Source organism: Schistocerca piceifrons, chromosome 9, assembly GCF_021461385.2.
Source record: "Schistocerca piceifrons isolate TAMUIC-IGC-003096 chromosome 9, iqSchPice1.1, whole genome shotgun sequence".
Lineage (NCBI taxonomy): Eukaryota > Metazoa > Arthropoda > Insecta > Orthoptera > Acrididae > Schistocerca > Schistocerca piceifrons.
Window position 1 is genome coordinate 176854932 of NC_060146.1, and position 18771 is coordinate 176873702.

General features: G+C 38.7%; 1 protein-coding gene across 1 annotated transcript in view; it reads right to left on the reverse strand.

Annotated features, from left to right (window-relative positions):
- Positions 1-18771, reverse strand: part of LOC124716983 (zinc finger FYVE domain-containing protein 1-like) — a 100137-nt gene that overhangs the window by 69160 nt on the left and 12206 nt on the right. Inside the window, exons 4-5 of the mRNA XM_047243587.1 lie at positions 15060-15271; positions 3347-3513 (exon numbers count right to left, since the gene is read on the reverse strand). Of these exons, the coding sequence (XP_047099543.1) occupies positions 3347-3513; positions 15060-15271 (379 nt within the window). The remainder of the gene's footprint in view (positions 1-3346; positions 3514-15059; positions 15272-18771) is intronic.

Consider the following 18771-nt stretch of genomic DNA (forward strand, 5'->3'; position numbering starts at 1 on the left):
CCTGACACTTAAATCTATATTCGATGTTAACAAATTTCTCTTCTTCAGAAACGCTTTCCTTGCCATTGCCAGTCTACATTTTATATCCTCTCTACTTCGACCATCATCAGTTATTTTGCTCCCCAAATAGCAAAACTCCTTTACTAATTTAAGTGTCTCATTTCCTAATCTAATTCCCTCAGCATCACCCGACTTAATTCGACTACATTCCATTATCCTCGTTTTGCTTTTGTTGATGTTCATCTTATATCCTCCCTTCAAGACACCATCCATTCCGTTCAACTGCTCTTCCAAGTCCTTTGCTGTCTCCGACAGAATTACAATGTCATCGGCGTACCTCAAAGTTTTTATTTCTTCGCCATGGATTTTAATACCTACTCCGAATTTATCTTTTGTTTCCTTTACTGCTTGCTCAATATACAGATTGAATAACATCGGGGAGAGGCTACAACCCTGTCTTACTCCCTTCCCAACCACTGCTTCCCTTTCATGTCCCTCGACTCTTATAACTGCCATCTGGTTTCTGTACAAATTGTAAATAGCCTTTCGCTCCCTGTATTTTACCCCTGCCACCTTTAGAAATTGAAAGAGAGTATTCCAGTCAACATTGTCAAAAGCTTTCTCTAAGTCTACAAATGCTAGAAACATGGGTTTGCCTTTCCTTAATCTTTCTTCTAAGATAAGTCGTAAGGTCAGTATTGCCTCACGTGTTCCAGTATTTCTACGGAATCCAAACTGATCTTCCCCGAGGTCGGCTTCTACTAGTTTTTCCATTCGTCTGTAAAGAATTCGTGTTAGTATTTTGCAGCTGTGGCTTATTAAACTGATTGTTTGGTAATTCTCACATCTGTCAACACCTGCTTTCTTTGGGATTGGAATTATTATATTCTTCTTGAAGTCTGAGGGTATTTCGCCTGTTTCATACATCTTGCTCACCAGATGGTAGAGTTTTGTCAGGACTGGCTCTCCCAAGGCTGTCAGTAGTTCCAATGGAATGTTGTCTACTCCGGGGGCCTTGTTTTAACTCAGGTCTTTCAGTGCTCTGTCAAACTCTTCACGCAGTATCGCATCTCCCATTTCATCTTCCTCTACATCCTCTTCCATTTCCATAATATTGTCCTCAAGTACATCGCCCTTGTATAGACCCTCTATATACTACTTCCACCTTTCTGCTTTCCCTTCTTTGCTTAGAACTGGGTTTCCATCTGAGCTCTTGATGTTCATGCAAGTGGTTCTCTTTTCTCCAAAGGTGTCTTTAATTTTCCTGTAGGCGGTATCTATCTTACCCCTAGTGAGATAAGCCTCTACATCCTTACATTTGTCCTCGAGCCATCCCTGCTTAGCCATTTTGCACTTCCTGTCGATCTCATTTTTGAGACGTTTTTATTCCTTTTTGCCTGCTTCATTTACTGCATTTTTATATTTTCTCCTTTCATCAATTAAATTCAATATTTCTTCTGTTACCCAAGGATTTCTAATAGCCCTCTTCTTTTTACCTACTTGATCCTCTGCTGCCTTCACTACTTCATCCCTCAAAGCTACCCATTCTTCTTCTACTGTATTTCTTTCCCCCATTCCTGTCAATTGTTCCCTGATGCTCTCCCTGAAACTCTGTACCACCTGGTTCTTTCAGTTTATCCGGGTCCCATCTCCTTAAATTCCCACCTTTTTGCAGTTTCTTCAGTTTTAATCTACAGGTCATAACCAACAGATTGTGATCAGAGTCCACATCTGCCCCTGAAATGTCTTACAATTTAAAACCTGGTTCCTAAATCTCTGTCTTACTATTATATAATCTATCTGATACCTTTTAGTATCTCCTGGGTTCTTCCATGTATACAACCTTCTATCACGATTCTTAAACCAAGTGTTAGCTATGATTAAGTTGTGCTCTGTGCAAAACTCTACCAGGCGGCTTCCTCTTTCATTTCTTAGCCCTAATCCATATTCACCTACTACGTTTTCTTCTCTCCCTTTTCCTACACTCGAATTCCAGTCACCCATGACTATTAAATTTTCATCTCCCTTCACTATCTGAATAATTTCTTTTATTTCATCATACATTTCTTCAATTTCTTCGTCATCTGCAGAGCTAGTTGGCATATAAACTTGCACTACTGTAGTAGGTGTGGGCTTCGTATCTATCTTGGCCACAATAATGCGTTCACTATGCTGTTTGTAGTAGCTTACCCGTGTTCCTATTTTCCTATTCATTATTAAACCTACTCCTGCATTACCCCTATTTGACTTTGTGTTTATAATCCTGTAGTCACCTGACCAGAAGTCTTGTTCCTCCTGCCACCGAACTTCACTAATTCCCACTATATCTAACTTTAACCTATCCATTTCCCTTTTCAAATTTTCTAACCTACCTGCCCGATTAAGGGATCTGACATTCCACGCTCCGATCCATAGAACGTCAGTTTTCTTTCTCCTGATAACGACATCCTCTTGAGTAGTCCCCGCCCGGAGATCCGAATGGGGGACTATTTTACCTCCGGAATATTTTACCCAAGAGGACGCCATCATCATTTAATTATACAGCAAAGCTGCATGCCCTCGGGAAAAATTACGGCCGTAGTTTCCCCTTGCTTTCAGCCGTTCGCAGTACCAGCACAGCAAGGCCGTTTTGGTTATTGTTACAAGGCCAGATCAGTCAATCATCCAGACTGTTGCCCTTGCAACTACTGAAAAGGCTGCTGCCCCTCTTCAGGAACCACACGTTTGTCTGGCCTCTCAACAGATACCCCTCCGTTGTGGTTGTACCTACGGTACAGCTATCTGTATCGCTGAGGCACGCAAGCCTCCCCACCAACGCCAAGGTCCATGGTTCATGGGGGGGATTTTATGTATACATTTATATAATATATACATTAAAATTATGTAGCCTATGTCCACCCAATTGTTTTTTAGAGTACTGTGTAAAAATTTACTTCAAATTGGTCAAGAATTTTCAGATTTTTGCAAGAACATTTTGAACGTTTATTAGAGTATGATGTGAAAATTTGAAGTAAATCGGTGAAGAACTGAGATTTTTAGTAAAATGTTAAACTGTGACACAATGTGTAACCTATGTCTGTCTGAATGTTTATTAGGGTATTGTTTGAAAACCTGAAGGAAATCAGTCAACTACTGTCCGAGATTTTTGCTAAAAACCTTACCTCCTTATATAGTATATATGTATTTATATACCATATATATTAAAAAGTGTAGCCTATGTCTGTATGAACGTTTATTAGAGTATCATGTAACCACTTTTAGTAAATTGGTCAAGAACTTCTTGAGATTCTTGTTAACAACGTTAAACTACGACTTGTCTTTATATAGTAGTATAGATTTTATGCACCTGCAGCGGCCAGATGACATGTGGGGCCGGCCCTCTTTGGAATGCCCCATGCCGGCCTCACAGCGCCGCTCGCAGGACAGGCAACGGGCTGGGCAGCTGAAGTACTGGTCAGGAAACAGCGTGCGTGGCTGCACCTCCATCTCTCCACTGAACTTCTCGTTCAGTACCTGTCACACAGAAGCAGCAGTAGCATCCAACTGATGTCGCAGCATAGGAGAAACACACACACACACACACACACACACACACACACACACAAAGTTAAATTATCACCTCTCCCAGAGCCACAAAATAATGTTGCTACCTGTCTCCACTATATCAACAGGCTGTGGCAGGACTGTAGACATGTACTGACAAACAAACACAACAATAACTACGCCGCTTTTATTTTCTTGACCTGACAATTAAAACTTTATGACTAGCCCTTGCAGTGCATGCTAAAGTTCTGTTCCTGGAAATGACTATATAGAAAAACAAGGCAGTTAGCCAAAATAGTGCTCCATCCCGCAATATACACTAAGCTGAGTGACTAAGATAATGGAACAGTGATATGCACATTTACAGATATGTCGTAGTACCGTGTACACAAGGTATAAAAGGGCAGTGTATTGGTGGAGCTGTCATTTGTACTCATGTGATTCATAAGGAAAGATTTCCAATATGATTACGGCCACACATGTGCAATTACCAGATGTGAAATGGTAACTGGAGCTACACACATTGGACATTTTATTTCGGAAATCGCTAGAGAATTTAATATTTTGAGATCAACAGTGTCAAGTGTGCTGAGAATACCAGACTTCAGGCATTACCTCTCAACACCGACAACACAGTGGCTGAGGGCCTTAACTTAATGACAGAGTAGTGGCGTTTGTGTAGTGTTGTCTGAGCTAACATACAAGGAACACTGCATGAAATAACTGCAGAAATGAATGTGAGATGTATTATGAATATATCTGTTAGAAAGTGCACTGAAATCTGGCACTACTGGGCTATGGCACCAGACGACTAACACAAGGGCCTTTGCTAACAGCACGATATCACCTGCAGCACTTCTCCCAGGCTCGTGATCATACCGGTTGGGCCCCAAACAACAAGAAAACTGTGGACTGGTCAGATGAGTCTCAGCTTCAGTTGGTAAGAGCTGATGGTAGTGTTTGAGTGCAGTGCAGACCTTACAAAGCCGTGGACCCAAGTTTTCAACAAGGCACAGTGCAAACTGGTGGTGGCTCCACAATGGTGTGGGCTGTGTTTACGAGGAATGGACTGGGTCCTCTGATCCAACTGAGACCATTTGCAGCTATCGTGGACATCATATTCCCTAATGACAACTCAATTTTTATGGATGACAATGTGCCATGTTACGGGGTCATGACTGTTCACAACTGGTTTGAAGAACATATTGCACAATTCGAGAAAAAGATTTGGCTACCCAGATCGCCCAATATGAACCACACTGAACATTTATGGGACATAACTGAGAGGTCAGTTCATGCTCAAAATCCTGCACCAGCAATGCTTTCATAGTTATGTACAGTTATAGAGGCAGCACGGCTTAATATTTCTGTAGGGGACTTACAACGGCTTTGAGCTGCTGCACTACTCCGGATGACGTCACCTCAGTGTATTAGTTTCCAGCTGTTTTAAGCCAGATCATTGTACTGTAACTCTTGTAATACATCACACCTCCCCCTAGATTAAATTGCTGTGTTTCATTTTGTGGTTTGATGTAATGTTTTAGTTTCTATCTTTCTCATTAGGAATTCTTCATTATCAACTAGGCACTCACTTGTGAAATTTTATGTTTGCCACCATACCACTTTCAGCTGTCTTGAATCAAATGAAAGAGTGAGCTGCAAATGGTACTTGTCTTCTCCAGGTACTTGTGAAGCTGAGCAGATGAAACGAGATCTGTTCATGTTTTTATAACAAATGTGCCAAAATAAACGATGAGCCTTGAAACACACTGGCATGGACTACATTATTCATTAACCAAATTAATAATTTTGTATCTATTTTTAAGTAGGAGACAAAAGAGAGAATCCTGACACTAAGAAAAAGTTATGTTACACGTGGCAATGATGACAGGACTGAACTCTGATCTCTGGTGTCAGTACTTGATACAGAATTAATTTGAAGTAATAATTAACTATAATTTATGTGGAAACTAATTTATGCATATTTAGTTTTCATACACACAGACTATTAAATAAATTTTTTGTCTAAATGGTTAGCCATTCTCTTGGAACCTACCAAGCTGCAGCTTCAAGTTATTAAGTTCAACACATAGCCACTTTTGACATGCAAGAAGAAGACAACACACATTGGTGACTACAATTGCTTACTACAAAACTGTTATTCCATTTTTGAAGACAGAAAATTTGTTTTTTCTTCTAATAATTTCCGGGTATGCAGCCGGATCCCGTCGACATTCTGCCACGATATTTCGGCCCAGAGACGTCCGGCCATCATCAGGTGAGTACACAACTACTGAAGAGCCCAGGTGCAGTCGCGGTATTTATGCCGAATCTCGCGCATGTGAAATGTACTGGCATCCTACAGCGCATGCGTCAGGTGTTGACATGCGCAGCATAGCCGAGTTGTACGTGCTGCCCTCGGTGGTGGAAATAAAGGTTCATCTAGTCATTGAGTATCGAATGACACTGTCGATTCCGCTGTGATTGTATAATTTTAATAACAGGATTCCAATTTTTATCCAGCTGAAAGCCGTTGTCACGATTTATAAGATTATTGGCAAGACGTATTTCCACTGATTCCTTGATTACGGAATCCCAAAAACCGGAAACCGGAAATAAAATTTTTGTTACATTGTATTCCATTGAATGTCCCAAAGAAATACAGTGCTCTGCTACTGCCGATTTTGACGGTTGCCGCAGACGGGTGTATCCTTCATGTTCTATACATCGTTCATGGACAGTTCTTGTCGTCTGGCCAATATATGCAGCGCCACATTCACAGGGAATTTTGTAAACGCCTGCCTTCTTCAGTTGTAAATCGTCTTTAACGGATCCAACCAGGGCCCGGTTCTTTGCTGGTGGACGGAAGATAACCTTGATTTTATTTTTCTTCAGTAATCGGCCTATTTTCGACGACACATTCCCGGCGTATGGAAGGAACGCAGTTGATTTAAAGTCATCATCTGCGTCCTCAGTGCGTTGCTTCTTGTTATGATAGTTGTGCATGGCCATGCGTAGACATCATTTCGGGGCAAACTGAATAAGAATTTCTCATTATGTTCTACTATAAATCCAGAACAATGAATTCTGATTTATTTCATTTCAATAAGTTCATGATCTTACTGAAATTGTTCTGTTTCAGTTCACACAAATTCAAGTAAAGATTCAGCTGGATGAATTCCTTCTCAACCAACTGAATAAACCACTGGAGATATAGACACTCATTATACAATAAACATTTTCCATTAAACTGGCTGTGGGAAAGAATATATTAAGCTGTGTTAAGAAAATGCATGGTTTTCTTTTCCTTTTTAAAGAAAACAGGAAAGTTGTTTTTATGGCTAACTTTATGATCCCACCTGTTCGCAGACTCAAACCAAGCTAAATACTGTATTAAGTCACTATTCTCACAGATATAGCAGCTGGTAAGGTCTCCCTCATACCACGTATACAAATTTTGGCAACCGATTTACCCATTCACTGCGATTTGCATTCCCAATCAAGGTTGCATTTGCAATAATAATAAATAATGTCAGAGAGTGAGGGGAGGAGGAGATGGATGTAAAGAAGAGAGAGGAGGATATGTACAAAGAGACGAGGGAAGAGGTGATGGATAAGGAAAGTGTGTGATAAGAGACTTACAGGGAGCAAAGGGAAGGTGATGAACAGAGATGGAGGTGGAGGGTGGGGGAGGAGGGGGAGGACAAAGGGAGGGGGAGAGGGAAAGTGGGGGAAGGGGAAGAGGAGGAGATTAGGACATTCACTAGTTAGTTCACTAGTAATCCTAACATACATGGGTTGGAAACCAATGGTTTTCGTGACATGACGTGTTATGTTACATCAACACCTTATAACAGAGTCCCTGATGATCCAACCTGCAGATATGCACTTGAGGACAAACACATTGCAACAAGTGTTCCTCATGGCCACTGTTCTCATGTGAAGACAGGCTACAGCATGACTCCTCATCAGTGCCCGTGCATGTTCCAAAATCCAAGGTGTGCCCCAAATGCATCAATAATCACCCACAATGCATTCCCAAAGCATTGACACTATTGATAGGGCTGGAATACACCAAAGCTTTTAAACATCCCCATACAAAAAATCCAACAGGTTCAAGTTGGAGGATCTACGAGGTCACAGTACTGGTGAGCCACAACTGGTAACACCAGAAACATGAAAAGTATGCTAGTACACCATCATCACACATGTACCACATATTCATCCTTCCACAGGATTATTCACTTGTTCCATTGTCCTTTACTCAGCTCTTTCATTTGTGCATGGGATAGTCAAACACATTGTATATTGTTCGTAGTAACAGTGAAGCTACACGACCTTGAAGCACAGAGGATGTGACATTCGTAAATATTATGTTTAGTCTGATGAAGTCTCGAATCCAATAGTAAATCTGTTCAAATATTCTGTAAGCAAGTATTTTGTTTAGTGCAGAACTGTACTGAAGATTTTCTGAAAGTCTCGAAATGTGGCATCAACATGTACCTACCTACTGTTGTAAGGATCTTGAAAACCAGTGAATGAGCGAGACTGTACCTTCCAGTGCAAGACAGAAAAACACACACACAGTAAACAGTTATGTGATTTTGTGAATTCAATTGAAGAAATCTTACCATGGCTATAGAGAATCAATTACATTTTTGCTTCTGTGAATGTATTTCTTTTGAGTAAAACTCTTGTCTCTAACTTACTGTCCCATACAGCTCATTACTGGAAGAACCTGGAATCCAAATCTCAGCCATAAGGCTGTTATTGCTATCAAATCATTTCCTGTATCCTGGGTTTCAAGAAGGATTTTTGTGTGTTGTGCATGTATCCAGATGAAGGACCTGTTGCTGCAGAGTGAGGAGTGTGGTTTAATTTTATCTCACAGCTCTCTAACACCTTCAGCAATTTGTTGTTGTACCTGAATGATAAAGATAGGGCTCCTACAGCAAATGATTTTGAGTTGGAATGTCATCAATTTCAATACATATAATTTTTAATGTTTTCCAGAATAATACTAAACACAAACTGATTTTGGCACTAGAAATTATCTTACTTTCAGTTTTCCATCATTCACGTTGCAGAAAGATATGGCACAATACCAAGTTTGATGGAACAGTAAGTTACAATGAAGCAGTTACAACAGTTAATGTGTAGACACTCATCATTTGTCAGAATGAAAACCAATGGAAGTATTTACATTAATTTACGAACTGCTTGGAATGATTCCATATTTTGGCGATATGTGTTTCTGAATGTTTAACCTTATGTGTGAAGATTAAATGAATCCATTTTTTCTGCATTGCTGTTTTTATTCAAGAAAAAATTATTGATTGCCAAACTTGGCATGGTTTCTCATTTTCATATACACACACATGAAAGAACAAAAATAGGGAAGGTGGGTTTTAAATAATATCAAATACTGCCTTATGATACAAAATTTGCATGTTGTAAAAATTAATTAGTCAATCATTGTTTTTATACTCTGTGATTTCCACAGGACAATGCAATTTTTGAAGACTATACAGGACTCAGCTTCCATATTTCATTTCTTTTGTTCTTTTACCTACACACCAATTGAAAATGACAAAGTCTAGGCTGTAAAAGGCAGTGAGCTCAGTTACAGAAGTTTGGTATGCCTAGTTCCTCAACGTTATGCTGATCAGCGTTCAATTAGCTGTGCTGTCCTGGATTCTGTGTGAAATTACTTATCTTAAATTTTGTTTGAATAAATGTTTGTTGGTGATACGCAACACGCTACCTTCAAATATGACCAGGTACTACAAGGCTCCATTCCTGCAGAGCTTTAGTTATTCCTCTTAGATGGGCAGTTGTATACATCACTAAAGCACAGGATACACAATCTGCACAAGTTACCTTTTCATGGTTATAGTGAAGTTCCTTTATAAATATCAAAATAGTGCCAATTGGTATGTCCTGATACCTACATAAGGCATATAATCGTGTTGATCAGAGTATTCTCACAGATAAACTAAAATTTTACGAGCTTTATGAGAAAGTACTGACTTACATTGGGAAACAAAGAAATTATTGGCACAATCTGACAAGAAGAAGGGATTAGTTGGTACAGCACATTCTGACACGTCAAGGGATCACCAATTTACTACTGGAAGAGAGAGAGAGAGAGAGAGAGAGAGAGAGAGAGAGAGAGAGAGAAGGGGGGGGGGGGGATAACAGATTTGTACAGTAAGCAGATTCAGAAGGATGTAAGTTGCAGCAGTTACTCGGAGATGATGAGGCTTGCGCAGGATAGAGCAGCTTGGAGTGCTACATCAAACCAGTCTTTGGACGGAAGACAACAACAACAACGTGAAACTAATGGTATAACCAACTGACGGATAATGTCATATGTAAGCAAAAGAATGCAGAAAGCTGCATTTAGACATTCAACCAATGTAGCCCAGGGACATTATTTTGACTGGGGAGAAATCACATATCAGGTTCCCCTAGGTTCAAACAAGGGCCCACTATTGTTCCTCATATGTGTAGATGATCTTTTGTCTAATATGCAACAAGCAGAATTAGTTCTTTTTGCAGATGACACAAGAATTGTAATCAATCCAAGCATACATATAGAAACAGAAGAAATGGTAAACAGTGTTCTTCAAAATATCATTGACTGGTTTTCAGTAAATGGTCTCAATGTCAATTTTAAAAAGACACAACGTATTCAATTCTGCACATATAGGGGTAGAATAGCAGTGATAAGTATACCACATGGTGGGGAAATAATAAGTAGAGTGGAAACTTCAAAAGTCTTAGGTGTCCATAGTGATGAGAATTTAAAATGGAAAAAGAACATTTTAGATCTTTTAGTAGTTCAGTCACATTCGTGCTTAGAATCACTGCAAATCTTGGGGGCAGACAGATCAGTAGCTCAACATTCGCATATTTTCATTCAATGTTATCATATGAAATTGAAGTTTGTTGTAAATAATCCACTGCAGTTCAAAAGGAACAATGATGTACATAATTACAGTACCAGAAAGAAAAATGACATTCGTTACTCCACATTAAGTTTATCTTTAGCTCAAAAAAGAGTGTGCACAATGCTGTGATAAATATTTGACAACTTACTCAGTGATATAAGAATGTCTGACAGACAGCACAGTAAAACTTGAAAACCAACTGAAAAAGTTGCTCCTTGACAACTCCTACTATTCTGTAGAACAACTTATATTATTGCAATGTGAAAAAGGTGGTGGGTAAGAATTACTAATTCCCATCTACAAAAAAAGCACACAATGCTGACAAATATTCAGCGTGCAGCCACATTTGCAAATTAATGTGCAATGTAAATATAAAATGACTCTTTGTACAACATTACAATTTATGGTGCAAGGGATTCATGGAACTTGAAACTAACTAAATATTGCAAACATGTTACCAATTGTCCTGGAGAGGAAAGGCAGAAAATTTTGTACATCTTTAACTCCAAGACTAAATGATAAACATACATTTACCTTTCTTTAAATAAACAAGACATTGAGATACTGTGTTGTGCATTCCTGTTGGCGCAGCGGGAGACAATGTTCATGAAAAATAAGCTTTTATCATGTAGTACGTAATAACTGTTGTTATTCAACCTCGATTAGTACTCAGCTAACATCTAAGTATGTTGGAGTGGATGAAGTGCAGTGGAGTGGTACAATTAGAGGAGACTGAAATTTCTGGAAAGTAATGGTTTCTGTATTAAAACAAATTCAAAAGGTTTCTGTATTAAAACATATCCAAAAGGTGAACTTAAGCCTTCAATTTTCATTTGCGTGCCTACAACCTGCTCAGAGCTTTCTCTATGTTCCTTTTCTATATCACAATTTGTTGTTTTCTCCCTTAACCATTTAAAAAATGATTAATAGTTATCAAAGTAATCTACAGAGAACATCTGGAAAAGCTGCATTCCTACAATAATGTATTTTGTTATTAATTACAGAGCCATGCAGGACCTCCCTCATATTCAGTCTACAGAATACAATGTTTGAATTAACAAAATAACTAAACTGATGTACATGCAAGATATTACTGGCAGTGTGCAATGCAAAATCAACATTCAGTACTTTACAACACACAATAGGCACTCACCCAATCAAAGATTAAAAGTTACCAGGAAAAGAGCCACAATAATAATAATAATAATAATAATAATAATAATAATCAATTAAACAATCAGAGGAAAATGAAATCTTAAGACAGCCACAAGAACAAGCACAAATAGAACACGAAGTGACACACGTCAGATATAGACGAAAGATTTCAGCTGACATATATAGAATACAAAGACAGAAATACAGACATTAGACCATTCTTGCATAGACCACCAAATAAACCACAAGTCGAAACAACAATAACAACTATCAACACAATCATACACAACAAAATAAATGAAAATACAACTATGGAAGAGTTACAACTACTGATTTATATAGGAGCACTCACTACACTAAATATACACACTAGGCAGAGATCAGAACCAACCAACACACAGAAAAAACCCACAAAACCAGCATGGCAATACAGGCTACAGATCAGAATAGAAAAACTGAGAAAAGACATTGGACAGCTAACACAATTTATAAGAAATGAAATATCAGACAAAAAACGAAAAAGGTTAGGTAAAATCTCACAACAAGAAGCGGTAGAGCAGTTAGATGAAAAGAAGCAGAAATTACAAGCACTGGCCAAACGACTTGGAAGATACAAAAAAAGTGAAAATAGAAGGAAACAAAACCAAACATTCAACACAAACCAAAAGAAATTTTACCAGACAATAGATAATACACATTAAAATAGACAATCCACCAAACATAACAGACATGGAACACTTCTGGAGCAACATATGGTCAAACCTGGTACAACATAACAGGCATGCACGGTGGATACAAGCAGAAACAGACAAATACAAGATGATACCACAAATGCCTGAAGAGATAATTTTGCAACATGAAGTCACCCAAGCAATTAATTCTACTCACAATTGGAAAGCCCCTGGAAAAGATAAAACAGCAAATATCTGGCTAAAGAAGTTCCACCTCAACACATTCACATCTACCTAAATTATTTAACTCACCTAAAAACAAAGATGATGTGACTTACCAAACGAAAGCGCTGGCAGGTCGATAGACACACAAACAAACACAAATATACACGTGTTTGTTTGTGTGTCTATTGACCTGCCAGCGCTTTCGTTTGGTAAGTCACATCATCTTTGTTTTTAGATATATTTTTCCCACGTGGAATGTTTCCCTCTATTATATTCATATCATTAAATTATTTAACAGTTACATTGCAGCCCCCTACACATTCCCTGATACACTTACACATGGAATAAACCTAAAGATCAAGCAGACACAGCAAACCCAGCTAAATATCGCCCCATAACATGCCTACCAACAATATACAAAATATTAACTTTGGTCATTACACAGAAATTAATGACACATACAACACAGAACAAAATTATAAATGAAGAACAAAAAGGCTGTTGCAAAGGACCATGAGGATGTAAAGAGCAACTGATAATAGATGCAGAGGTGACACATCAAGCTAAAACTAAACAAAGGTCGCTACATTACGTATACATTGATTACCAAAAAGCTTTTGACAGTGTACTCCACTTATGGTTACTACAAATAATCGAAATATACAAAGTAGATCCTAAATTGATACAGTTCCTAAACATAGTAATGAAAAATTGGAAAACCACACTTAATATCCAAACAAATTCAGATAGTATCACATCACAGCCAATACAGATTAAGTGTGGAATATACCAAGGAGACTCATTAAGTCCTTTCTGGTTCTGCCTTGCTCTGAACCCCCTATCCAACATGCTAAATAATACAAATTATGGCTATAATATTACTGGAACATACCCACACAAAATCACACATTTGCTATACATGCATGCTCTAAAACTACTGGCAGCAACAAAACAACAACTCAATCAATTACTAAAGATAACAGAAGTATTCAGCAATGATATAAATATGATGGCTTTTGGAACAGACAAATGTAAGAAAAATAGCATAGTCAAGGAAAAACACACTAAACAGCAATATTACGTATTGGATAACCACAGCGACTGCATAGAAGCGATGGGAAAAACAGATGCCTATAAATATCTAGGATACAGACAAAAAATAGGAATAGATAATACAAATATTAAAGGAGAACTAAAAGAAAAATATAGACAAAGACTTACAAAAATACTGAAAACAGAATTGACAGCAAGAAACAAGACAAACTCTATAAATACTTATGCTATACCAATATTGACCTACTCATTTGGAGTAGTGAAATGGAGTAACACAGACCTAGAAGCACTCAATACACTTACACGATCAAAATGCCACAAATATAGAATACATCACATACATTCAGCAACAGAAAGATTCACATTAAGCAGAAAGGAAGGAGGAAGGGGATTTATCGACATAAAAAAACCTACATTATGGACAGGTAGACAATTTAAGAAAATTCTTTCTAGAACAAGCAGAAACTAGCAAAATACACAAAGCAATCACTCATATAAATACATCGGCTACACCACTACAATTTCATAACTACCTCTACAACCCTTTAGATCGCATAACATGGCTAAGAAAAGGCAATATATACAGTGGGACGGAGGGATTTATGATTGCAATACAGGATCAAACAATAAACACCAGATATTACAGCAAGCATATTATTAAAGATCCCAATACCGCAACAGATAAATGCAGACGTTGCAAACAACAAATAGAAACAGTAGATCACATCACAAGCGGATGTACAATACTAGCAAATACAGAATACCCCAGAAGACATAACAATATAGCAAAAATAATACATCAACAACTTGCCATACAACATAAACTAATAGAACAACACGTTCCCACATACAAGTATGCACCACAAAATGTACTGGAGAATGATGAATACAAATTATACTGGAACAGAACCACTGTAACAGATAAAACAACACCACATAACAAACCTGACATCATACTCACCAATAAAAAGAAGAAATTAACACAACTAATCGAAATATCCATACCCAATACAACAAATATGCAGAAGAAAACAGGAGAAAAAATTGAAAAATATATCCAACTGGCTGAGGAAGTCACGGACATGTGGCATCAGGATAAAGTTGACATTATACCGATTATACTATCAACTACAGGAGTCATACCACACAATATCCACCAGTACATCAATGCAATACAGCTACATCCAAACTTATATATACAACTACAGAAATCTGTAATTATTGATACTTGTTCCATTACCCAAAAATTCCTAAATGCAATGTAACATATACCGTACAGTTAAAAGGAAGTCACACTTGATGAAGATCCACGTCACTTTCCATTTTTAACCAGACATAATGTCTGAGAAAGAAAAGAAATAATAATAATAAGTATGCAACGAAAGCTTCATCTTGTTGACCTATTTTGGCATTTGTCTTTTAGGCTCATCATTGCACACTACATGCACAGAAATGTTACCTTCAGAGTGTGGAAGACCAGTGCAGGAGGCCGTGGGGACCTGACAGAAGAGTTGTCCAATTCTGACCGCACGGCAAACCTCAGGGTCCCAAAGTCAGTAGCTTGGTTCACCGTCTGGATGCCCACATAGTGCAGCGAGCTGAAGGCGTCCATCTCGAGGCCGCACTGTGCAAACCTGGCCCGCAGCACGTCCTCGGGGGTTTCATCTAATGCTGTGGGCACGACACAGAGCTTTGTTAACAACTAGTGGACAATGAAAGTAGAGCGAAGAAACATAGGGAAAGAACACTGTGCAGTAGGCCATAACATCCATGTACAGAATTCAACAACCCACAGTAATTTACGATCACACACTCTTGAAATATATTGCACAGCACTACTACTGGAACACATTTTGTCACCGAGTGGAAACTTTTAAGATTGCTTCAACTTGATGAAACAGAACAAGACAGAATGGAATGTCAAATTATTCCACAATGCTTTTCAAAACAAAGCATTCATACAACAGAACAGGCTGAAATGGGATGTCAATGTCGAGGTTCCTCAAGAAGAAAGTATTGATGTTGACTTTGGTGGGGAGAAAACAATGTCATCGCCTGCTGATGTTGGAAGTTAACCACCTATTTTTGTTAGCTCACTCTTGTTTTAATAGTCGGTTTTGTGATTCTGAGCCTTTATTTTAATTATTTTGCTTTTTCTCGAGACACACTGAAAATGTTCCATGGCAATTAGCATATCTTTTACACTGAATGTTCTTTCTCAAGGGAGGCGAAAAATAATTTACGTTTTACAATAACTCAACAGAGCTGACACCTGCAACATATATAAATAAGAACATCAATAGATGAAGCAATTTCCATTAAATAACCATTTTTTGAGTGAAAAGCCAGCTCTAGTGGAGGAAAATACAATATTTTTAACATTAATAAGGTTAGCAGGCTCTATTTATTCCCTTATAAATACTGTTTGTATTTGTGTGTATATGTCCATGTTTTGAAATGATGTTTCAATTCACAGTAGCGTACTATACAAAACTGATCAAGAACGTCTGTTATGGAATTTGCTTTGGCCAAAGATAAACTTTATCACTGCTAGTTCCTTAATGCTGATACTACCTTCTGACTGGTTTGGTGCTGGTCTAAATGAACTGATGTGTTGACGTTCTTTCTAGTGTGAACACTCCATAATTTGATGTACTGTTGACTGCAGTTCTGTTCACATTCTGTGTGAATTGGCTTTTAACCAGTTTTATGAAGGACATAATTCCAGAACAAAATTTCACTTCAATGTGGACTCTACAAAGAAATAAAACCTAGCATTTCTCAACAGTGAGACCCTCACATTTTATCAGCAACACTTGTATTGACTGAGCTGACCAATCATAGCTCACTGCCCAATTCCAATTTTCTGTTAGGAACAGTTCTTAATGTCAGTCCATAAGTTACGGTCAGTTTGTGCAGACACAGATTGCTGTAAATTCTGTGCGACCACAAAATTCAGTGTGCTGTTTATCTGCTGCCGATAGGCCTGAGCTGGAACTACTCATCTTCACAGCAGCTAACTTAACTTTAAACCTATTGTAACATCATTACTACACCATTCGGTGTAGCCACTGTTTGATAACAGAGGAACAGGCAGTATTTCCCATTTATCTTTTTGTCCTGAGGGTGAGGGTAAAAAAAATCAAGAGGAAAGAAAGGTGTCTTACGCACAAGTCACATTCTAAATTCAAACTGAAGAGAGAATGTCCACAGGGCACCATGACCCTCTTGCAATGTATAGAAAGATAAGCACAGTCTAGGTCACTTTCTATTTTAGTGTATAACAGTTTTTGACACTTTTTAGGTCATCCTCAGATCCATTATCATGGAGCGCATGTTATCAGCCTGCAACGATTCACTTAAAATGACTGTGTTATGGAAATTGAACTTTCCATAACTTTTAAATCCTCTGCAAGATTCCAAGAGATAAGCAAAGACTGAGGTGATGAGCTAATCGAAGATAGGCAGATAATATGTAAAAAAAAAAAAGCATAGGTAACACAAACGCACATAGCGAAAAGCTGTAATGCGTGAAAATTCTCCAGAAGACCTTTATCCAACAGTGGGTGTCAAATGGCAGATGGGATGAATGTAAGACCAACTGCTTTTGTTACTAAAATGTACAACATGTTTTTCTGTAACAATATTTGTATTGTGTTCATCCATCCTGATTTGGCTTTTCATGGTTTCCCTCAGTTCAGTCCATGTGCGCAACAGGATGGTTAGCAGTTAATGCTGTAGTGTGCTGCATTCTTGTGTGTCGTGCAACTGCAATCACACAGAACAAAAAAGTAAGATAGCGTAAGATATAAATGATAGCTTATAAGTACGGACCGACTGGCTGCAGATGTGTAAATTTCGCATCGCTTTAGAAATGCTCACATAAGACAGCTACTGTCATACCTTGTGCACAGGCACCATTTGCAATCTTTGCAGCACTTTCTGCTGTTTACACTCTAAGGTTAAAATGTTTAAGACACAGGAAACTCCCATCAACCATGACACATGGACTGATGTGCAGTTTTTCACATCGCAGAACACATCTGCTGCAAACTTTAACCACTGTCAGATTTCTGAGCTATATGGACGAGGATCCTCTCACTGGGACAAGAAGTCATGGGTCATAGGACTCTGGCCTATCTGAAGAGGAGTGATGAGGACCTCATCCTGACTGTGTGGGTGGAAGAAGGTACGTCACGGCCGCATCATGGATTTTATAAGATGCAGCTTATTGTCTGTCACTTCCAGCCACTCTTCTTCCCATTAACACGCAGCTCAGCACTGAGGCAATAGCATGTGGGATTGTGGCACGCTGAAGTATCTGAGAACAGTGGCACGCCTCCTTGGCTGCTACATCCACCCTTTTGTTCCCCTTAATACTCAGAGCACTTAGGGAGCCAGAACAGATGAGGAATTCGGCACTCTGAACACACATCATTTCCTCCAGTCCCACAGGAGCCTTGAAGCAGTCAGATTTTGAAGACACAATCAGGGAAAACAACAGAGCAACCAATGGAGCCCACATCTACATCTACAGAGCTACTCCACAAACCACCGTTTGGTGCGTGATGGAGGGTACCCTGCACCACTACTCACCATTTCCCCTCCTGTTCCACTCGCAAATAGAGCGAGGAAGAAACAATTGTCTGTATGCCTCCATATGAGCCTTATTTCTCGTATCTTATCTTTTTGGTTCCTATACACAATGTAGGTCAGCAGCAGTAGAATCACTCGTATCTTATCTTCTTGGTTCTTACACACAATGTAGGTTGGCACCTTGGCACCAGTAGAATCATTCAGCAGTCAGCTTCAAGTGCCAGTTCTCTAAAGTTTCTCAATAGTGTTTCTCGAAAACCCACCAGGGATCCCCACTGAGTTCCTGAAGCATCTCCGTAACACTTATGTTGTGTTTGAACCTACCAGTAACAAATCTAGCAGCCCGCCTCTGAATTGCTTCGATGTCTTCCTTCAATCTGACGGATACCAAACACTCGAGCAGTACTTAAGAATAGGTTGCACCAGCATCCTACATGCTGTCTCCTTTACAAGTGAACCACTCTTTCCTAAAATTCTCCCAATAAACCAAAGTCAACCATTTGCCTTCCCTACCACAGTTTTAGCATGCTCATTACACCTCACATCGCTTTGTAACATTACGGACAGATATTTAA